This window comes from Delphinus delphis, chromosome 10, assembly GCF_949987515.2.
Source record: "Delphinus delphis chromosome 10, mDelDel1.2, whole genome shotgun sequence".
In the NCBI taxonomy this organism is placed as follows: Eukaryota; Metazoa; Chordata; class Mammalia; order Artiodactyla; family Delphinidae; genus Delphinus; species Delphinus delphis.
This window is the reverse complement of record NC_082692.2, coordinates 29599218-29616651: the sequence shown is the minus strand read 5'-3', so window position 1 is coordinate 29616651 and position 17434 is coordinate 29599218. Positions and strand designations below refer to the sequence as shown.

The window sequence follows — 17434 nt, the reverse complement described above, 5'->3', positions numbered from 1 at the left end:
CTACATTAGACAAATTCACCAAACAATCCCTCTACTTATTTTTTGTATTTTACTTTACTGAAGCTATAGGATACAGAAAATAAATATTTCTCTAATTGATCACAGATAAATGACTACCACGGGTCAGATTTTGTGTTTGAAATCAGATCTGTGTGACTCCAAAGTGACCAACCTATTATGAGACAGGCCTAATTCTGGCCTTGAAAAAGTTTGGACTCTGGTAATAGTGAAGTTTCTGACTTTCTTTTGGAGAAAAAGTTTTTTATGAATTATTCTGAGGAGACGAATTGAATTATAAAGTTCAAAAAAATGTTTTGTATTATACAATAAACAAAAGCTTGTTCTGAGTTGAAAACAAAATCTATTAGGACCTACAAATGTAGAAGGGATGTAGACTACGCTTGGAAAATAAGTGTTTTGAAAAAATATTTTTAGTTTCTCAAGTCCCAGTGTGATGTAGGAAAAATAAGGTAGTATTCTCAGACTAGACAAAGAAAAAGATGTTGTTTTCAAACAACATCTTCAGGTTAAAGACCTTTCTTATTATAACTCTTAGAAATGGCTCTGTACCCATACTGTACATATTTCAATGCACATCTGTGGTTTGTTCTTCCAGTGTTTTGACTCTAAAATTAGAAGGCTCCACTTGGAAGAATGCCAAGGTAATCATCAAAAGGGCTAGGGCCTAATGGAGATGGGGACCAGTACAAAAGGCAGCCGGGGAAGAAACTATGGGTGATTTGGGGTAAAATTCAGAAGCCATCTGTTTAATTCTTGGCACAAATGCAATAAAAGTCAAACCAGGGGCTTCCCTGGTGGCGCAGTGGTTGAGAGTCTGCCTGCCGATGCAGGGGACACGGGTTCGTGCCCCAGTCGGGGAAGATCCCACATGCCGCGGAGCGGCTGGGCCCGTGAGCAATGGCCGCTGAGGCTGTGCATCCGGAGCCTGTCCTCTGCAACGGGAGAGGCCACAACAGTGAGAGGCCCGCGTACCAAAAAAAAAAAAAAGAAGTCAAACCAAATCATAGGATATTTGAAACCAAATAAAAGAAAGGATGAGTCTTGAGTTCAGAAATAGCAAAGAATGTTTCTAAAATATTCTGTATAGTTCTGGGTTTCCACAGGTATGATGACAAGCATGTTAGAACACAGTAACTGTAATTTATATTTGTTAAGGATATATAATAGATTAAAATTCTACTACTTCAACCATTTATTCACTCAATATATATTTGCTTCATATCTGTTACATGTTAGCCCAAGCATAGGTGCTGTAAGAGATAGGAAGAGAATAATACTAATTTATTGACCATCTAATGTCACCAATATGTTGGACCACTTCATTTATTCCTCATCACAATCTGCCGACTATCAAGTTATCATGTGTCCAAGGAGAAGCTTGAAAGTGTCAGAGCAGCCTTCAAACCTATGTCTGTCTACACTAAAAGCCCTTACCCTTGCTCCCTGGGTCCCAGCACCTCCCCTAAGAGGAGAAACGAATAAGAAAGACACAGTCACTGTTTTCAAGGAGCTTGGACATAAGGACACAAAATAATATCTGGATACAAATAACTATAATATAAGTTTCATAAGAGAGGATTTGAGTCTCAGTGGCATTCATTCCCTCTTGCCTAGGGCTGGAGTTTCAGCTAAGCCTGGAAGGATGAGTAGCGCTCGCCCAGGCAGAGAGAAAAGTAACTTAAATTCCAAAATTAATTATAAAAATATGATTTCTTGGACCTAAAGAAAAAAGGAACATGAATCAAGCAGGATCACTAAAGCAGGTCCTTTGTTGAGAGATGACGCCTCTGTCTTCTTCATATTTCAAGCTCCCTCCCCTTCACACACACACACACACACACACACACACACATTTATTCAATAAATAAATACATAAAATACAAAAATTCTGTTCCTAGAGTCCTGAAGTAACATTATATCAAGATTTAACTAATCATTTTGGGAAAATAACCCATGTTTTGCAAAAAAAAAAGGAGAATGACAGGCATTTGCCGAGTCATTCATACCTTTGGAGACATAATTCTGAGGAGACTGAATCAGAAGGTGGGGATGAACATTGAGGAGGCCCTGTGCTTCCCCACAAATGAAAGACAGGTGTATGTCTACCAAGGGACACACAGAGAAGTGAAGCAAAGAACATACTCCACTGAAATGTAAAGAGTGCATCCCTACACATTCTACCACCTGTTTCTTTACTTTTGAAAGCAGGGATTCTCAGTTCTGTTTGCTGTTCTATACCGTGAAGTTGTCTTCCTTCACAGACGTTGTCTTTCATATTCACAGAACAGCTTATTTAAAATGTTTAAAAAGGACGGTGAACTGGGATAAAAAATGCATGAGATAAAGGCTGAAAAATAAAGAATCTGATGTAATAACCTTAAGCAATGATTCCTACCAAAATTTGGTCATGAAATTTGCTTTTCAAATTTTATAATAATTGTGCTAAAAAGCAATATCAAATAACAAAAGTTGGTGTTTATACTGTTATTTGGGGAAATGATATAACAGCTTTGAAAAAATCCAGCATTTCTATGATTTCTCTTAAAAGGCAATGAAGCAGAGACATCAATTGCTGACAGACAATAACAGTAGGAAGCTAGTTTTCTGGCATATTTTCTCAAGCAGAGACCTCAAGATAAGCTCCTGAAAAAAAAAAAGTCGGTTTTTAGAGAACAGAGACAGCAATAAACTCCTTTCTGCAATATTCTTTTAAATGTGAAAAGAAATATTGTGAAACTTTTAAGATTCTCTCTTTGTCTTTAACTTTTGACATTTTAATTATAATGTGTCTTGGTGTGGGTGTCTTTGGTTCATCTTGTTTGGAACTCTCTCTGCTTCCTGGACATATCTGTCTGTTCCCTTCACCAGGTTAGGGAAGTTTTCAGCCATTATTTCTTCAAATATGTTTTCTGTCCCTTTCTCTCTCTCTTCTCCTCTGTGACCCCTATAATGTAAATGTTCGTATGCTTGTAGTTGTCCCAGAGATCTCTTAAGCTATCCTCATTGTTTTTTGTTTTTTTTTTTTTTAAGATGTTGCTGTGTTGGGTCTTTGTTTCTGTGCGAGGGCTTTCTCTAGTTGTGGCGAGCGGGGACCACTCTTCATCGTGGTGTGCGGGCCTCTCACTGTCACGGCCTCTCTTGTTGCGGAGCACAGGCTCCAGATGCGCAGGCTCAGTAGTTGTGGCTCACAGGCCTAGTTGCTCCGTGGCACGTGGGATCCTCCCAGAGCAGGGCTCGAACCTGTGTCCCCTGCATTAGCAGGCAGATTCTCAACCACTGCGCCACCAGGGAAGCCTTCCTCATTGGTTTTTATTCTTTTTGCTGTTCTGATTGGGTGATTTCCACTACCCTGTCTTCCAGATTGCTGATCCATTCTTCTGCATCCTCTAATCTGCTGCTGATTCCCTCTAGTGTATGTTCTATTTCAGTTATTGTATTCTTCAGTTCTGATCGGGTCTTTTTTCATATCTTCTATTTGCCTTTTCAAGTTTTCACTGAGTTCATCCATTCTTCTCCCAACTTTGGTGAACATTTTTATGACTATAATTTTGAACTCTTTATCTGGTAAATTGCTATCTTTGTTTCATTTAGTTCTTTTTCTGAGGTTTTTATCTTTTTCTTTTGTTTGGAAGATATTCCTTTATCTTTTCAATTGCCTAACCCTCTGTGTCTATTTCTATGCATTAAGTAGATCAGCTATATCTCCTGTTCTTGAAACAGCAGGCTTATGTATAAGGTGTTCTGTGGGGCACAGGGGTGCAATCCCTCTTGGCCACTAGAGCCAGGTGCTCCTGGGATGTCCCACATGTGTGCTGTGTGCATCCTCCTGTGTGGTTGGATTGCACTGTGCCCTGGCTGGCTGTGTGGCTCTGCTGTGACTGCTGTGGGTTCATGGCATGCAGGGTGCCCCCCCGCCCCCCAGAGGTGGAGCCACTTTGTACAGTTGCCGGGGGCCAGCTGAGGCCACTTGCCAGGTGGGGCAGGGGCTGCTTTGAAGGGGCTGGCTGGGGAGGGTGGGATGGGCAGGGTGGGTCCTCAGGAGAATGCTGGCGTGGGGCACATGGTGTTAGCTAGTTGATGGAGAGTGACAGAAATGTTGCCTGCCAGTACTGGGCCAGATGGTGGAAGGAGAGGTTAAAAAAAAAAAAAAATGGCATTGGCCAGTGCCTTCAACCCTGGAGAAAATTCCACCAGATCCCTACCCCTCCAGCACTCACCCCCAAATTGTTCAGGGAAGCTCCTGCAGCATATGACCCAGGTACCCCTCACATTCTCCTGCCTCTGTGCTGGTACTCAGAGTAAGTGAGTTTGTGTGTGCACCCTTTAAGAGCAGAGTCTCAGTTTCCCATAGCCCTCCAGCTCTCCCAAATGTAAACCCCACTGGTCTTCAAAGCCAGATGTTATGGGAGCTCATCTTGCCTATGCAGGTCCCCAAGCTGAGGATCTCCACATGGGCTTGGACCCCCTCACTGTGAAGCGGGCACCTCTGCAGTTGTGCTATCCCTCCCACATGTGGGTCACCACACTGGGGGTATGGGTTCTGTCTAGCCTGCATCTTTGACCCTCCTACCCATCTTGACATGGCATTCTGTTTACATTCTTAGTTGTAGAAAATCTGTTCTGCTAGTCTTCAGGTCATTCTCAGAGATAATCATTCTACTTGTAGTTGTGGTTTTGGTGTGTCCCTGGGAGGAGGTGAGCTCAGGATCTTCCTACTCTGCCATATTAATCTGGAACCCCTAAATGTTTCTTTGATAGAGAAAAATGGTGTACACTTTGGGTTTTATTCCTTATAAAATACTAACTTCCTTTATTACTATGCATGTCCATTACTGTACACGTCCACTACTGAACATGCACTGTGAGACAAAATTCTGTAAGAAAGATATTAAGTTAAATTTATTTTTAAAAAATCAAGAGAAAGAAGATGAGAGGAGATGAAAGATTATGAAGTACATGCTAGGCTGTGGAGTTACATGCTTTTTAGTTCTCAGTCGTTCCCTATAAACTGACTATAAATATAGTCTCCCAGATGACTGCAGGCTTCTAGAACATTAACTCATTGCAAATGTTGACAGTTTAGAAACTTTTGCCTCAAGAATATGAAACAAAATAGAAAAGTGACTTTTTTCCTGTAATTTTTTTTTTACCTTTGAAAGAAAAGATTCTGAATTTGCTTTTTTTGGCAAAAGGGAAGCAAATAAGGGCCATGTTGATCAATTATTTGTCCTGTGCCAGTCATGTACGCTTTTGTTATAGCAACTTATATAATAAGTTTTACTATCTGGTAGGCCAAATATGGCCTTACCTATTTACATTTCGATTAATCTTGATTTCTAATCACACTTATTCTTCAAAAAAAATATTTAAGTCATTTCATTAATTTCCTCCCCACCAAAACCATTGGAATATTCCTTATAATTAATTAAATATATATTAATTTGAAAGTGGTTGGCATTTTCATGATATTAAGCCTTCCCGTATAGGAACATGATATGGCTTTTTCTTTATTTAGATTGTTTTTTAAAAATATGTATATATACATATATATATATATATATATATATATATATATATATATTATTTTTTGCGGTACGTGGGCCTCTCACTGCTGTGGCCTCTCCTGTTGCGGAGCACAGGCTCCGGACACGCAGGCTCAGCAGCCATGGCTCATGGGCCCAGCCGCTCCATGGCATGTGGGATCCTCCCGGACCAGGGCACGAACCTGTGTCCCCTGCATCGGCAGGCGGACTCTCAACCACTGTGCCACCAGGGAACCCCTAAAAATATGTATATTTTTAAATGCTATAGTTTCCTCCCTCTAGGTCCTGTCCTCGACCTGTCCTCAGTGTCTTTATGTAAGAGAAATACCAGTTAAATAAACAGGAAGGACAGATGGAAAGTGGAAAGGAAGACTTAAAAACAGCTTAAGGTATTTGTGGTGGATACAGACTGGAAAAAGCAGAGAATAAGTCTAGAGACTGTCCATGGACAGTGAATACGGGTATTAGGGCTTTAGGGACTGTAGCTGGAGCCTGGCAGGTCGCAGCTCCTTCAATTCTCCCTCTCTAGTCACCAGCTTCTTCCAAACACCTCAGTCATTTCTGAACTTCCAGCTCTGGTTCTTCGGACTCTTCCAGGGGTGGATATGACTTTTTGGCGTCTTAAGGATTTAGGATGAATTTTGATGATCAGGCATATATTCCTATTGTTGGGAAAAGCAGGTCTCATGCTCAGTCTTTCAGCCCCAACTCAGCTGTGGAAGGGTGGGCCTTGGGCCTGGAACACTTCCTCACCAAGAGACAAAGGGCCCACACAGCCTCTACACAGCCTGTTCCAGGTGCATCACCTTATGTGGGAATATCTCTCCTGTTTCAGGGGCAGAGAGTACTCTTCTGTCTCTGCTTAAAGTATGTGCAGAATACAGCACCTGTCCAACCCCACTGTTACATCTGCCCTCCGAGGAAAAGGGACAGGGTTCCTTCCACTGCGGTGTGAGAGAGGTGTGCAGTGGCCAATTTCCCTGCGTCGCCCACAGGGAGAGAGACATCCTGGTGATGGGGGACTGACACCCACTCCTGAAGCTGATCTTACTCTCTTTCTTCTCTATGTAAGTTTAGCATTGTTGCATCCAGTGCCTGACAGCACTGTGTTTTCCTTGGCAACTCTGATACCAAGATGCAGTGAGCAGAAGTGTTTAGAGTCCTCCCCTGGGATCGATAACCAGTGCACGGCACTCTGCTTGACACCTATTGAAAATTATAAGCAATAACCTTTTGGAGGTACACTTTGATTAGCGGCTTCAGTCTGATGTTCATAACTACAGACCAAGAATGAAAGAGGCAGCTATAACAACGAATTGAGAAAGATACCAAGGACAACAATAGTGCTCAGAACAGGTTATTAAGATGGACGGAAGACACAGTCAAGAATCAACAGAATGACCTTCCCCACCCTTCCTTCCATCTGTCAACGTACATATAAAAATATACCAAATCCCATTCAATCATTTAGAGAAAAGATGAATGCCACTATACCAACGCAACCAAATAAGATTCTCCTCTAAAAAAATAGTACCCTATGTTACTGGCAGAAATATTTCTTTCATATATTAAAAAGAGATTATCAGTTCCTCTCCTACTAGAATATAAAATGAAGCCTGCTTCATAATTATGATGGTTTTTTTCAAGGAATAAAGGACATAGTCCAATTTATAATAAATAAAAGGTAGAGATATTGATGCAAAAAGACAACAATGGGTAACCAGTAACAGGTAAAATCAATTTAGATCTAGAAATACCCTTTCTTTATAAACTCTGCCTAGTAATTCTAAATTTTTGGATTGCATTCTCTGGAGAGATGTCGACCTGGCTTGAATACCTTTATCTCATTATTTTCTAAAGAGGGCAAAAGAGTATCTAAATGCCTGAATAATTCTCCAACAGAACACTCAGAGAAAAGAACTGTGTCTGAATGAAAAATGTAGAGAATGAGCAAAGCAGATTAACTGTGCTACACTGGGGTGAGATAGTGAAAGACTTAATAAAATGAGAACTTCCAGAGCAGGACCGATCTCTAAGCTTGTGAATAATCTACAGCTATCAGAGGTATCTCCTTCCACCTGCTGAAGCCAGGCGATAAATGAAGGCAGAATGACTTCACACAAAATCTCCTGGGTCACGGTGTCACAAGACACACCTCAGGTATTATATAGGCAGAAAATAATGGAAGGAATGTAGCCTCCTGGGAAACCTCTCGGGGCCAGATATCAACCACCCAAGTTTCACCCTTGTCTTTGTGCCTGGATTAGCGGATTGGAAAGTAACCAGTTGTGAGCTCCAAGGTGACACCATCTTGGTCATTAAGGCCAAGGGGAAAAGAAGACAAGAAAATTATATACTTGGAGTGGGTTTCCAATGAAATCTCCTGCATTTATAAACACTTTCTTAGGTAATCTACATAGATTCTGCAAGGTCAATGGATGAGTAGTTTGTGAAAAGCTCTGGCATCATTTAGTGTCTTCTGAGTTTATTCCAGGATTTTTAAAATCTGGGCTAGCAGAGGAAAATGAGGCTATGTAAGAAATTTCCTGTATCGTATGCCAAAGCCTCCAAAATCTCCAGATTAGGTTCATGTTGTCCGGCTAGCAATGGGAATGGAGAGAACTTTTTTAAATAAAATAACTTTTCTCCATTCATAACTCCATTGTAGTGGCCTTGGCTCTGCTACTGATCTCTTTCTTCAGTATTTTGGTCGATATGTGGCATAAGGGCCAAGGCTCCATCACAGACACAACTTTGGCTAATCAGCTATCAAGCCCTGGCAGGCTGCAGAGGGGTAGCAAGAGTGAGCTTCTTCAGTGAGCTGGAGGGACTCAGGTCTTTCATATGCCATGATAGAATCCTCCAAGGACGTTGCTATGGGTTTTCTATATGGTACTGGGACACATCCAAGCGGATAAAAGTTGAATACGTTATAACATGGGTAAGAGATGACTGCAGAGAAGATTTCAAGAATAAATGAAAATGTTTAAATGCAACGAAGTAAAACTGATGAACTAATTAAAATCATGCAAACAACATGGAATGTGCCTAGAACATCATCACAGGATCTGAGCCTCATTTATCACTCTGCTAGTTTTTATGCTTGTTTATAATTATGAGCAGAGATGAAATCTTTTCTCACCACTGCATGGTGAGTGTAGCCATTAAGTTAGTGTCACCAGGTAATAGCATCTGGTCACTTGACAGTGTTGGTCTGTCCCCAGGCGGGATTGCTGCTAAATCAGAACACAGTGGTGTCAAGAAACGTTATTGGTTGGCTCTGAGTAAATTTTCTCTTTTATCCCAAATCACACAATTAGTGAGTGACAGGATTGAAAGTCATGAATCAAATTTCTGACTTTTATCCAGGGAAAATTTTGTAGTGTGTCTTTTATGATCCACAAATCATGATTTTATGTAAGATAGGAATTGTTTCTATGCAGGTGCATTTCTGTTAACTAACCTGATTCCTTGTAAATTAACAGAAAAAAATTTACTAATTTTTCCCTTAAATAAATGTGCAATAAAACTGAATCGCCACTAAAAACCAAAAACAATACACACGTGCAAAAAAAAAAACACAAAAACAAGCAAGTGTGTTGTATATGCTACCCTAAATTAACACAAGAAGGTGAAAAGGGCCAAATGCAACCAGTTTAAAAATTTAAATGCATTTTTATTTGTTTTTGTTTGTTTTTAAGTTCGAATGACCTTCTGCTGGTGGGCAGATACGCACAGTGGGAATCCTAAATTAGAAAAGAAAATTGATGAAAACACAGTCCAAATAGGACCCAAATGTTAATGCCTGTGAGAATTCTGTGAGAACACAGTGAGGCCACACCTGCAGTCTCTAACTCAAACCAGCTCTTCCTCTAGGTATGTGTTTTCTAACGCCTAACCATCTCCAAGTCCTTGCTCAACATCACCTTTCCAGGAAGGTCAACTCTGATCCAACTATTTAAACCTACCACTTTCCCCCCATTTCTGGCACCCTTGATCCTCCCTAATCTGCTCTGTTTTCTTTTTCACATAGCATTTATCAACATCAAATATTTTTGGAATTTACTTATGTAAACAAACAAACAAGCAAGAACAACAAACAGCAATAATAAGAAACCCTGAGCAGAGAGGAGAATCTGATTTCCAGAATTACCACATTATATTATTTTAAATGTCCAGCTTTAAATTGGACAAAATTTAAAAATTGTAAGACACATGACAAAAAATATGAAATATGACATGCAACAAGGACATATAGTCCACACAGGGAAAAAGCACTCAATAGAAACTATCCCTGAAGAAACTCAGACATTGGATTTACTAAAGAAACACTTATAAATCAGATATTTTGAATATATTCAAATAATTAACCATGTCTAAAGAACTAAATAGAGAATATCGATAAGGAGATAGAAATTATAAATAATAAAGATTGGAACAGAAATAAATGAAATAGAGAACAGAAAATCAATAGAAAAAATAAGATCAATAAAATCAACTGTTAGTTCTTTGAAAACAAAATTGATAACCCGTTAGCTACACTGACCAAGAGAAAAAGAAAGAGGACATAAATTACTAAAATTAAGAATGAGGGAGATGTTTTCCTAGTGAGCTTACAGAAATAAAGAAGATTATGGGGAAAACTAGGAACAGTTGTATGCCAACAAGTTAAATAACCTACATGAAATGGATAAACTCCTAAAAAGACACAAACTCCAAAACTGACTCAAGAAGAAATATATAGTTCTCACTTCAGCAGATTGCAAAGATACAGGGAAGATTAACATGGCCCCTGTGCAAGGATGACACTAAAATTTGTGAAGCATTCCATATTCTTCTGGTGATGTGATGTACAGCATTGTGACTATAGTTAATAATACTGTATTATATATTTGAAATTTGGTAAGACAGTAGATCTTCAAAGTTCTCATCACAAGAAAAATATTGTAACTATGTGTGGTGATGGATGTTACCTAAATTTATTGTGGTAACCATTTCCCGATATATACATATATCAAATCATTATGTTGTACATCAAAAACGAATAGGATATTGTATGTCAATTATACCTCAATTTTAAAAAAGAAGAAATAGATAATCTGGACAGACCTGTAACAAGTGGAGAGATTGAATTAATCAAAAACTTCTCAAAAAAGAAAATTTCTGGACCAGATCACTTCACTGGTGAATTCTACCATATGGTTACAGAAGAATTAACATCAATCCTTCACAAACTCTTCCAAAAAATAAAAGAGGAGGGAAATACTTCTGAAGTCATTCTATAAAGTCAAAATTATTCTGATACCAAAACCAGACAAAGATATCACAAGAAAGAAAACTATAAATCAATATATCTTATTAATATAGATGCAAACTTCCTCAACAAACTGAATCCAGCAACGTATATAAAGTCATATGTTTTATATGAATTACACACCATAACTAAAAATTTATCTCAGGAACGCAAGGGGGTTCAACATCTGAAAATCAACTAACTTAAAACATCAACATACAAAATATAATATTATACTAAGTGAAAGAAGCCAGATACAAAAGACCAAGTATTCAACAGCAGCTTTCACCCTCAGACTTATTTTATAAGGAAGTTGGGCAAAGTGTCCGGGATGGGCTCTAGCGGTGAGTATTGAGGCTAGAGAGATGCTGAGTTAGAAGTTCACTAAAAGCGTCTTCAAAGAAGGAAAAGGTAATCTTGTAATAGAAAAGAGCATTATAGGGACTTCCCTGGTGGTCCAGTTGTTAAGACTCCGCGCTCCCAATGCAGAGGGCCCTGGTTCAATCCCTGGTCAGGGAACTAGATCCTGCATGCTGGAACTAAGACCTGGTGCAGCCAAATAAATTAACTTTAAAAAAAAAAAAGCAAAGAAAAGAGCAAAAGAATGGGAGAAATGCCATACTCAGTCTGATTCTTATTTCATGCACTTTAATGTCCTTCCTTTGACAGGATCCTTTGTATGGGCACATGGGTATCTCCCTTGATATCAACCTCCAAAGATCTGTGGCCTTCACTCACAATATCTAAATTCTTGAGCTGCTACATCTTATGCTTCAATTGATCTGAACTGCTTCTGTATAAGCAGGGAAAAAACGCTTGATCTTTTATAAACTGAAAGCACTGATATACTATAGCTAGTACACCGGTATTACTACTTGAAGGAGAATTTTTCTGTCAGAGGAGAACAACAGGTTCTAAAAATAAACAAGAATATAGAAAAAGGGGAAAAGTTTTGTCTTCCTCCACTAGAACTGTGTTCAAGAGTTCAACATTCAAGCACAGTAGAAATTTCAATTAATGTAAGGCTTCTGCTGTGGCCTTTGGGTCAGATAGGCTCCCCATATTACCCCAACCATCCCCATCACTACCTTTTTATTTCTTAAAGACCAGGAATTTGGAGAACCCTATGTCAGGAGCAGACTCTGCTAAGATAGAGCATGTGATGATCAAGAACACGTTCCCTTTGTCATTTGTAGACACGCAGGCAGGCACATTTCCATTAGCTTTGTAGACGTAAGCTCCATATAGGCAGGTCACCTTCTCTTACATCCACCAGTGTATCTCCAGAATCTCACTTGTTAGCACTGTTGGTACTCAGTGATTCTAATGCTCACCGTTTCTGTGAAATACGACCTAGCATCTGGTGATTCACACTCAAGGCTCAGAGACAGTATGGCTTCAATATCCATGTTGGCCAAGCCAATTTGATTTTTGGTTTAACTCAATAAGAAGCAGTCAAAATAAATTGAAAAATCCAGTATTAACGTTCAGCAATCACGAAGGAGAGGAGTGATAATTGTTCATTGGCATCACGGTCTTTTGTCTTACTGTTATATTGTGTTCTTCCAAGAAAACCAAGTCATTTATTATTTTTTTACATCAGAATATATAATTTGACATATTAAAGGGTTTAAAAAAAATCTACTCCCAAACAGGCCAATTTATGCTGAATAAACTAGCGGAAACGTCTCCATTCAAGCTTATTTCTGCTTTTTAAAACTGACGATAACGGATGAGCCCAAATCTGGACCAAAAAGGGCAAGGTAGCAATCTCTACCTGCAGTTCTAACCCACTCAACCTCTAAAAACTGTAACTTTGAAAATAATTCCTTTGGTGCTGTAGCCTTACCTGACATCCATATCCCATTAATACTGTTAAGCAGTACATGGAATATGTACCACATTACTTTTATAAAATCTGGAAAACCCTGAATTCCAAAACTATGACTTGTAGTTCAATTGAGGCAAGGGGCTAAGGGATTAGAAGAAAATCCTGGTGCGTTATACACTTATGTTTAAATAGGGAATTTAGGCAAGTCACGATCTCTGTTTCATCATTTGGAAAATAAGGGAGTTGGTCCAGGTGGCTTCTAAAATCCTTGACAGTAATTAAATTCTAGGATCCTACCTGATCAATTTATATCCTGAAGCACATAACAAATTATGTTCAATTTGGACTACTTTGAAATTCTATTAAATTATGGGCATTTAACTTTGCCCATAATGTGTGACAAGCACACATTATTAGATATCTCTTCAAGAATGCAATTTCATTCAGTTTTAGTACCTGCTGTGCCAAACACAGATGATATGCCTTCCACAATGGTCCTGTGGATATTGGGATGAGAGAGGACAAATGCAAATGTCCAAAACGCAACCTTAAAAAGAAAAACATATGTCAAAACATACAACCTTCTTTGAACGTGAACAAAAGCATACATAGTATTAGCCACAAACATTTAAAAGAAACAAGGAGATATTTAAACTAAACTTAAAAGCATGTTAGTAGAGTATCTTTGAAAACAACTAGATTTTATGAACAAAAGAGATGTTACATATCTCTAAGGGGTCAAAGTTATGATTTTATTCTGCCACTATAGTTTCACAATATTGTTTATATAGAGTAAACTATTTTCACTAAAAAAAATGGGAAAAGCAGGGTGTTTTATTGTACTAATATACAACATAAAATATTATATAAGCACATATTAGAAATTTAGGAGCAACAAATTATGACACTTAAGAATGTTAGTCCAAAACAAAGGCATTTTTCAAGATGTAATTCCTTGAAGTATAAATAAATTAGCAAATCATATATTCTGCAAATGAAACATGGTAATTTTAAATAAGCCCCAGAAACTATATCTAAAATCTTATCAACTAAATTATGAGAGTACTTATATCAAAACTAGGGTACTTTCATACCCTATTGAAAAAGGGTGCTTGCAAGTTTATAGGGTATTACTGAACATAGTATGTTTGCAAGTTCTCACTCTAGACCAAACAAAATTATTTCATATCTTTCCTCATTGTGGTATTATAAGATAATATTACACTGCTAAACATCAAAGACATACAGATGGCTAACAGGCACATGAAGAGATGCTCAACATCTCTAATTACTTGAGAAATGCAAATCAAAACCACAATGAAGTATCACCTCACACCTGTCAGAATGGCTATCATCAAAAAGTCTACAGATTACAAATGTTGGTGAGGATGTGGAGAAAACGGAACTCTTGCGCACTGTTGCTGGGAATGTAAATTGGTGCAGCCACTATGGAAAACATTATGGAGGTTCCTTAAAAAACTAAAAATAGGGGGCTTCCCTGGTGGTGCAGTGGTTGAGAGTCTGCCTGCCGATGCAGGGGACACGGGTTTGTGCCCCAGTCCAGGAAGGTCCCACATGCCGCGGAGCGGCTGGGCCCGTGAGCCATGGCCGCTGAGCCTGTGCGTCCGGAGCCTGTGCTCCGCAACAGGAGAGGCCACAACAGTGAGAGGCCTACGTACCGCAAAAAAAAAAAAAAAAAAAGCAAAACTAAAAATAGAACTACCATATGATCCAGCAATTTTATTCCTGGGTATATATCCTGAAAAAATGGAAATACTAATTCAAAAAAAAATACATGTACCCCAGTGTTCACAGCAGCACTACTTATAGTAGCCAAGACACGGAAGCAACTCAAGCGTCCAGCAACAGATGATTGGATTAAGAAGATGTGGTACATATATACAATGGACTATTACTCAGCCATAAAAAAGAATGAAATACTGCCATTTGCAGCAATGTGGATGGACCCAGAGAACGGTATGCTTAGTGAAATAAGTCAGACAGAAAAAGGCAAATATTGTATACCACTTACATGTGGAATCTAAAAAATAATACAAATGAATGTACATGCAAAACAGAAACAGGCTCACAGATATAGAAAACAAAATTGTGGTTAACAAAAGGAGAGAGAAGTGGGGAAGGATAAATTAGGAGTATGGGATTAACAGATATAAACTACTATGTATAAGATAGATAAGCAACAAGGATGTACTGTACAGCATAGGAAATTATACTCATTATCTTGTAATAACCTATAATGAAGTATAAGCTGAAAAGATACTGAATCACTATGCTGTACACCTGAAACTAACACAAGAGAGTAAATAAACTATACTTCAACTAAAAAAAATTAATTTTCCATTAATTCAGGTAGATATTTTTGCTTCTATTTTTAGGTTACACATTAAAGGAAACGTATCAAATCATTAAAAGAAGATTGGGTCCCTTTCATCTGCTTTCTGTAAACACATATTGTGAAAGAAATTTAATCTTAGGAAAACCAATCCTGAAAAGACTCAGACAACACTGTGTTACTTAAGTCTTTCTGTCTCTTGTGAGGGACTGTTAAACACCTTTAAATGATCCCAATACTCCCCCCTGTGGTCAAAAGAGGAAGAACAACGGTCTGAAAGGAAGTGCTTGGACAAAGCCAAATTCAATACTACTCATTGTTTTCCCCTTTATGACAGTAAACTGATACTGTGGGCATAAACATGGTGCTGTTTACATAAACAAAGTGAACAGGAGAACTGAGGCCTCTATCCCAAGATCCACTGTCTGTGGCATTTTCCAGATTAGGAAAGGCTTACCCTAGAGATCAACTAGTTCATTTTTACAGAGGAAACATGCTCAGACAGCTCTCTTCAACATGTCTCCCCACGTGGGCCCCTTCTATACTCTCTAGAGATGGAAGTGCTGAATTATTGGATTTAATTAATAAGCACTCCATACTCAATCCATCATTTTTTTAACTTACTTTATTGAAGCTTAGTTGATTTATAACGTGTTAATTTCTGCTCTACAGCAAAGTGATTTAGTTTTATATATATATATTCTTTATCATATTCTTTTCCATTATGGTTTACTACAGGATATTGAATATAGTTCCCTGTGATATACAGTAGGACCTCGTTATTTAAAGACTCAAGAGTTCATGTTGGGGAAAATATATATCTTAGTGATAGTACATAGATTTTTCAGTTACACAAAAGAGGGGTTTAGAGTTTTACGTGGTTAATTAGAGTTTTAGAGATTCACTAAAATTGGGTAATACCTTATTTTAAAGCAAACTCAAGGAATTCAGTTAAACTATAAATGGTTGTGCAATGGTGTTAGTTACTGTTTGATGCCTCTTAACAGATCTCTCTTCTAAAAATCTATATTATATTCTACTTAAAATTTTTAATTAAAAAATTACTCTTTTAAAAAGAAAAGAAAGGCATATAAAAGAGTAACCAATAAGTGCTGCGGGAATTGAGAGTGAGGTGGGGAAGTCACTACTGAAAGTGTTTAGAAAGAGCTTCAGAGAAGCAGATTAAAAAGGTAAAACGTCAGATTTGAGGTTCGTTTGGAAAAGTTTTCTTAAAAAGTACATTTGGCAGCCAGGAATTTCTTGGGACTTGGAAATGGTTTTCCCATAGAAATAATTTCATAAATCATGGTTAATATCTTGGGCCAGTCCACCGAAGTTCACCTAGACTTTGGTCTCATAACAGGGCTTCCTGGTGCCTTGTACCAAGCCTGTCTGAAGCCTGAGCTCTGAGTTCCGTGGTCCTAGAGACAGAGCACAGAGTAGAAGAGAATGATCTAGGCACCAGGAAAGCACAGGCCCCTGGCAGGGCTTCTGGCAGCTCTCCTGGCCGCCTCGGGAGATCACAAAAGCCAGGACAGCAGTGGCCACTCCCACCCTTGGGCATTTGAGAGGTCAAGTTTTGGAAGCCAAGGCAGTTCATTATTAGTGGGCCATTGAAAGAAATGACTGATTGAAACCATGGTGTTACTTTTTATAAGAGAAGAAAGCTAACATTTATTGAGCCAGGGACTGTTAGCCACTTTCCACTTCTTAAAAATATAATCCTCATAGTATCCTATGAGGTAGATAACATTCATGCTATTTTACAGATAAGGACACTGAGGGTCACAGTGAAACACTTGGCCCATTGTCACCCAGCCGTGGGATCTGCCTTTGGACCTGACTCTAAAGCCAGTCCAGGGTCTCTGCCCACACACCAGCTGCCTCTTAGTGCCAACAAGAGCCAGCAGGATGGAACTTCTGCTGATCATCAGACACTTGCTTTCTGCAATTGACTTAAATTCTTTCACACCAGTGCCAGGAACAAATTCCAAAAATCTGACTCCCCCTGAGTCAGATCAATGAGGCTTTGTGTCCCTTTCTTCTGTGGGGGGGGGGGGGGGCCTTTCTAATGAGTTGTTGAAAATTAATCCTGTGACAGGGGTGGCTGTTTTGTTGCTGCTTTGGGAGTTGTTTTGATATTTGCCTTTTAATTTTGCTCTAGCTTAATCAGTTTCCAAGAAAACTGTATAAGGAAAAATCAGAGAATAATATTAGAGATACCTAAAGAAGAGGAAAGTGTTAGACTACTTTTATTTGCCCATGCCAGATGAAATACGTATTTTAGTGGCTGACACACATTTGAGCAGAGAAGCCAGAATTTCTATTTCTGCTCTGTTACCCAGTTAGTGTATAATGGGTTAAAGACAACTAGAGTATCAGTACTTAGAAAG

The 17434-nt window shown here is 38.7% G+C and overlaps 1 protein-coding gene and 1 non-coding gene across 2 annotated transcripts in view; one reads left to right on the top strand and one right to left on the bottom strand.

Moving 5' to 3' along the window:
- The window catches only part of CYP39A1 (cytochrome P450 family 39 subfamily A member 1), an 83424-nt gene that overhangs the window by 45352 nt on the left and 20638 nt on the right, over positions 1–17434 (bottom strand). Inside the window, exon 7 of the mRNA XM_060021713.1 lies at positions 13145–13235. Within this exon, the coding sequence (XP_059877696.1) occupies positions 13145–13235 (91 nt within the window). The remainder of the gene's footprint in view (positions 1–13144; positions 13236–17434) is intronic.
- Positions 10298–10401, top strand: LOC132433057 (U6 spliceosomal RNA). Its single transcript, XR_009521093.1, has one exon. It is a non-coding gene; the product is annotated as a U6 spliceosomal RNA (small nuclear RNA).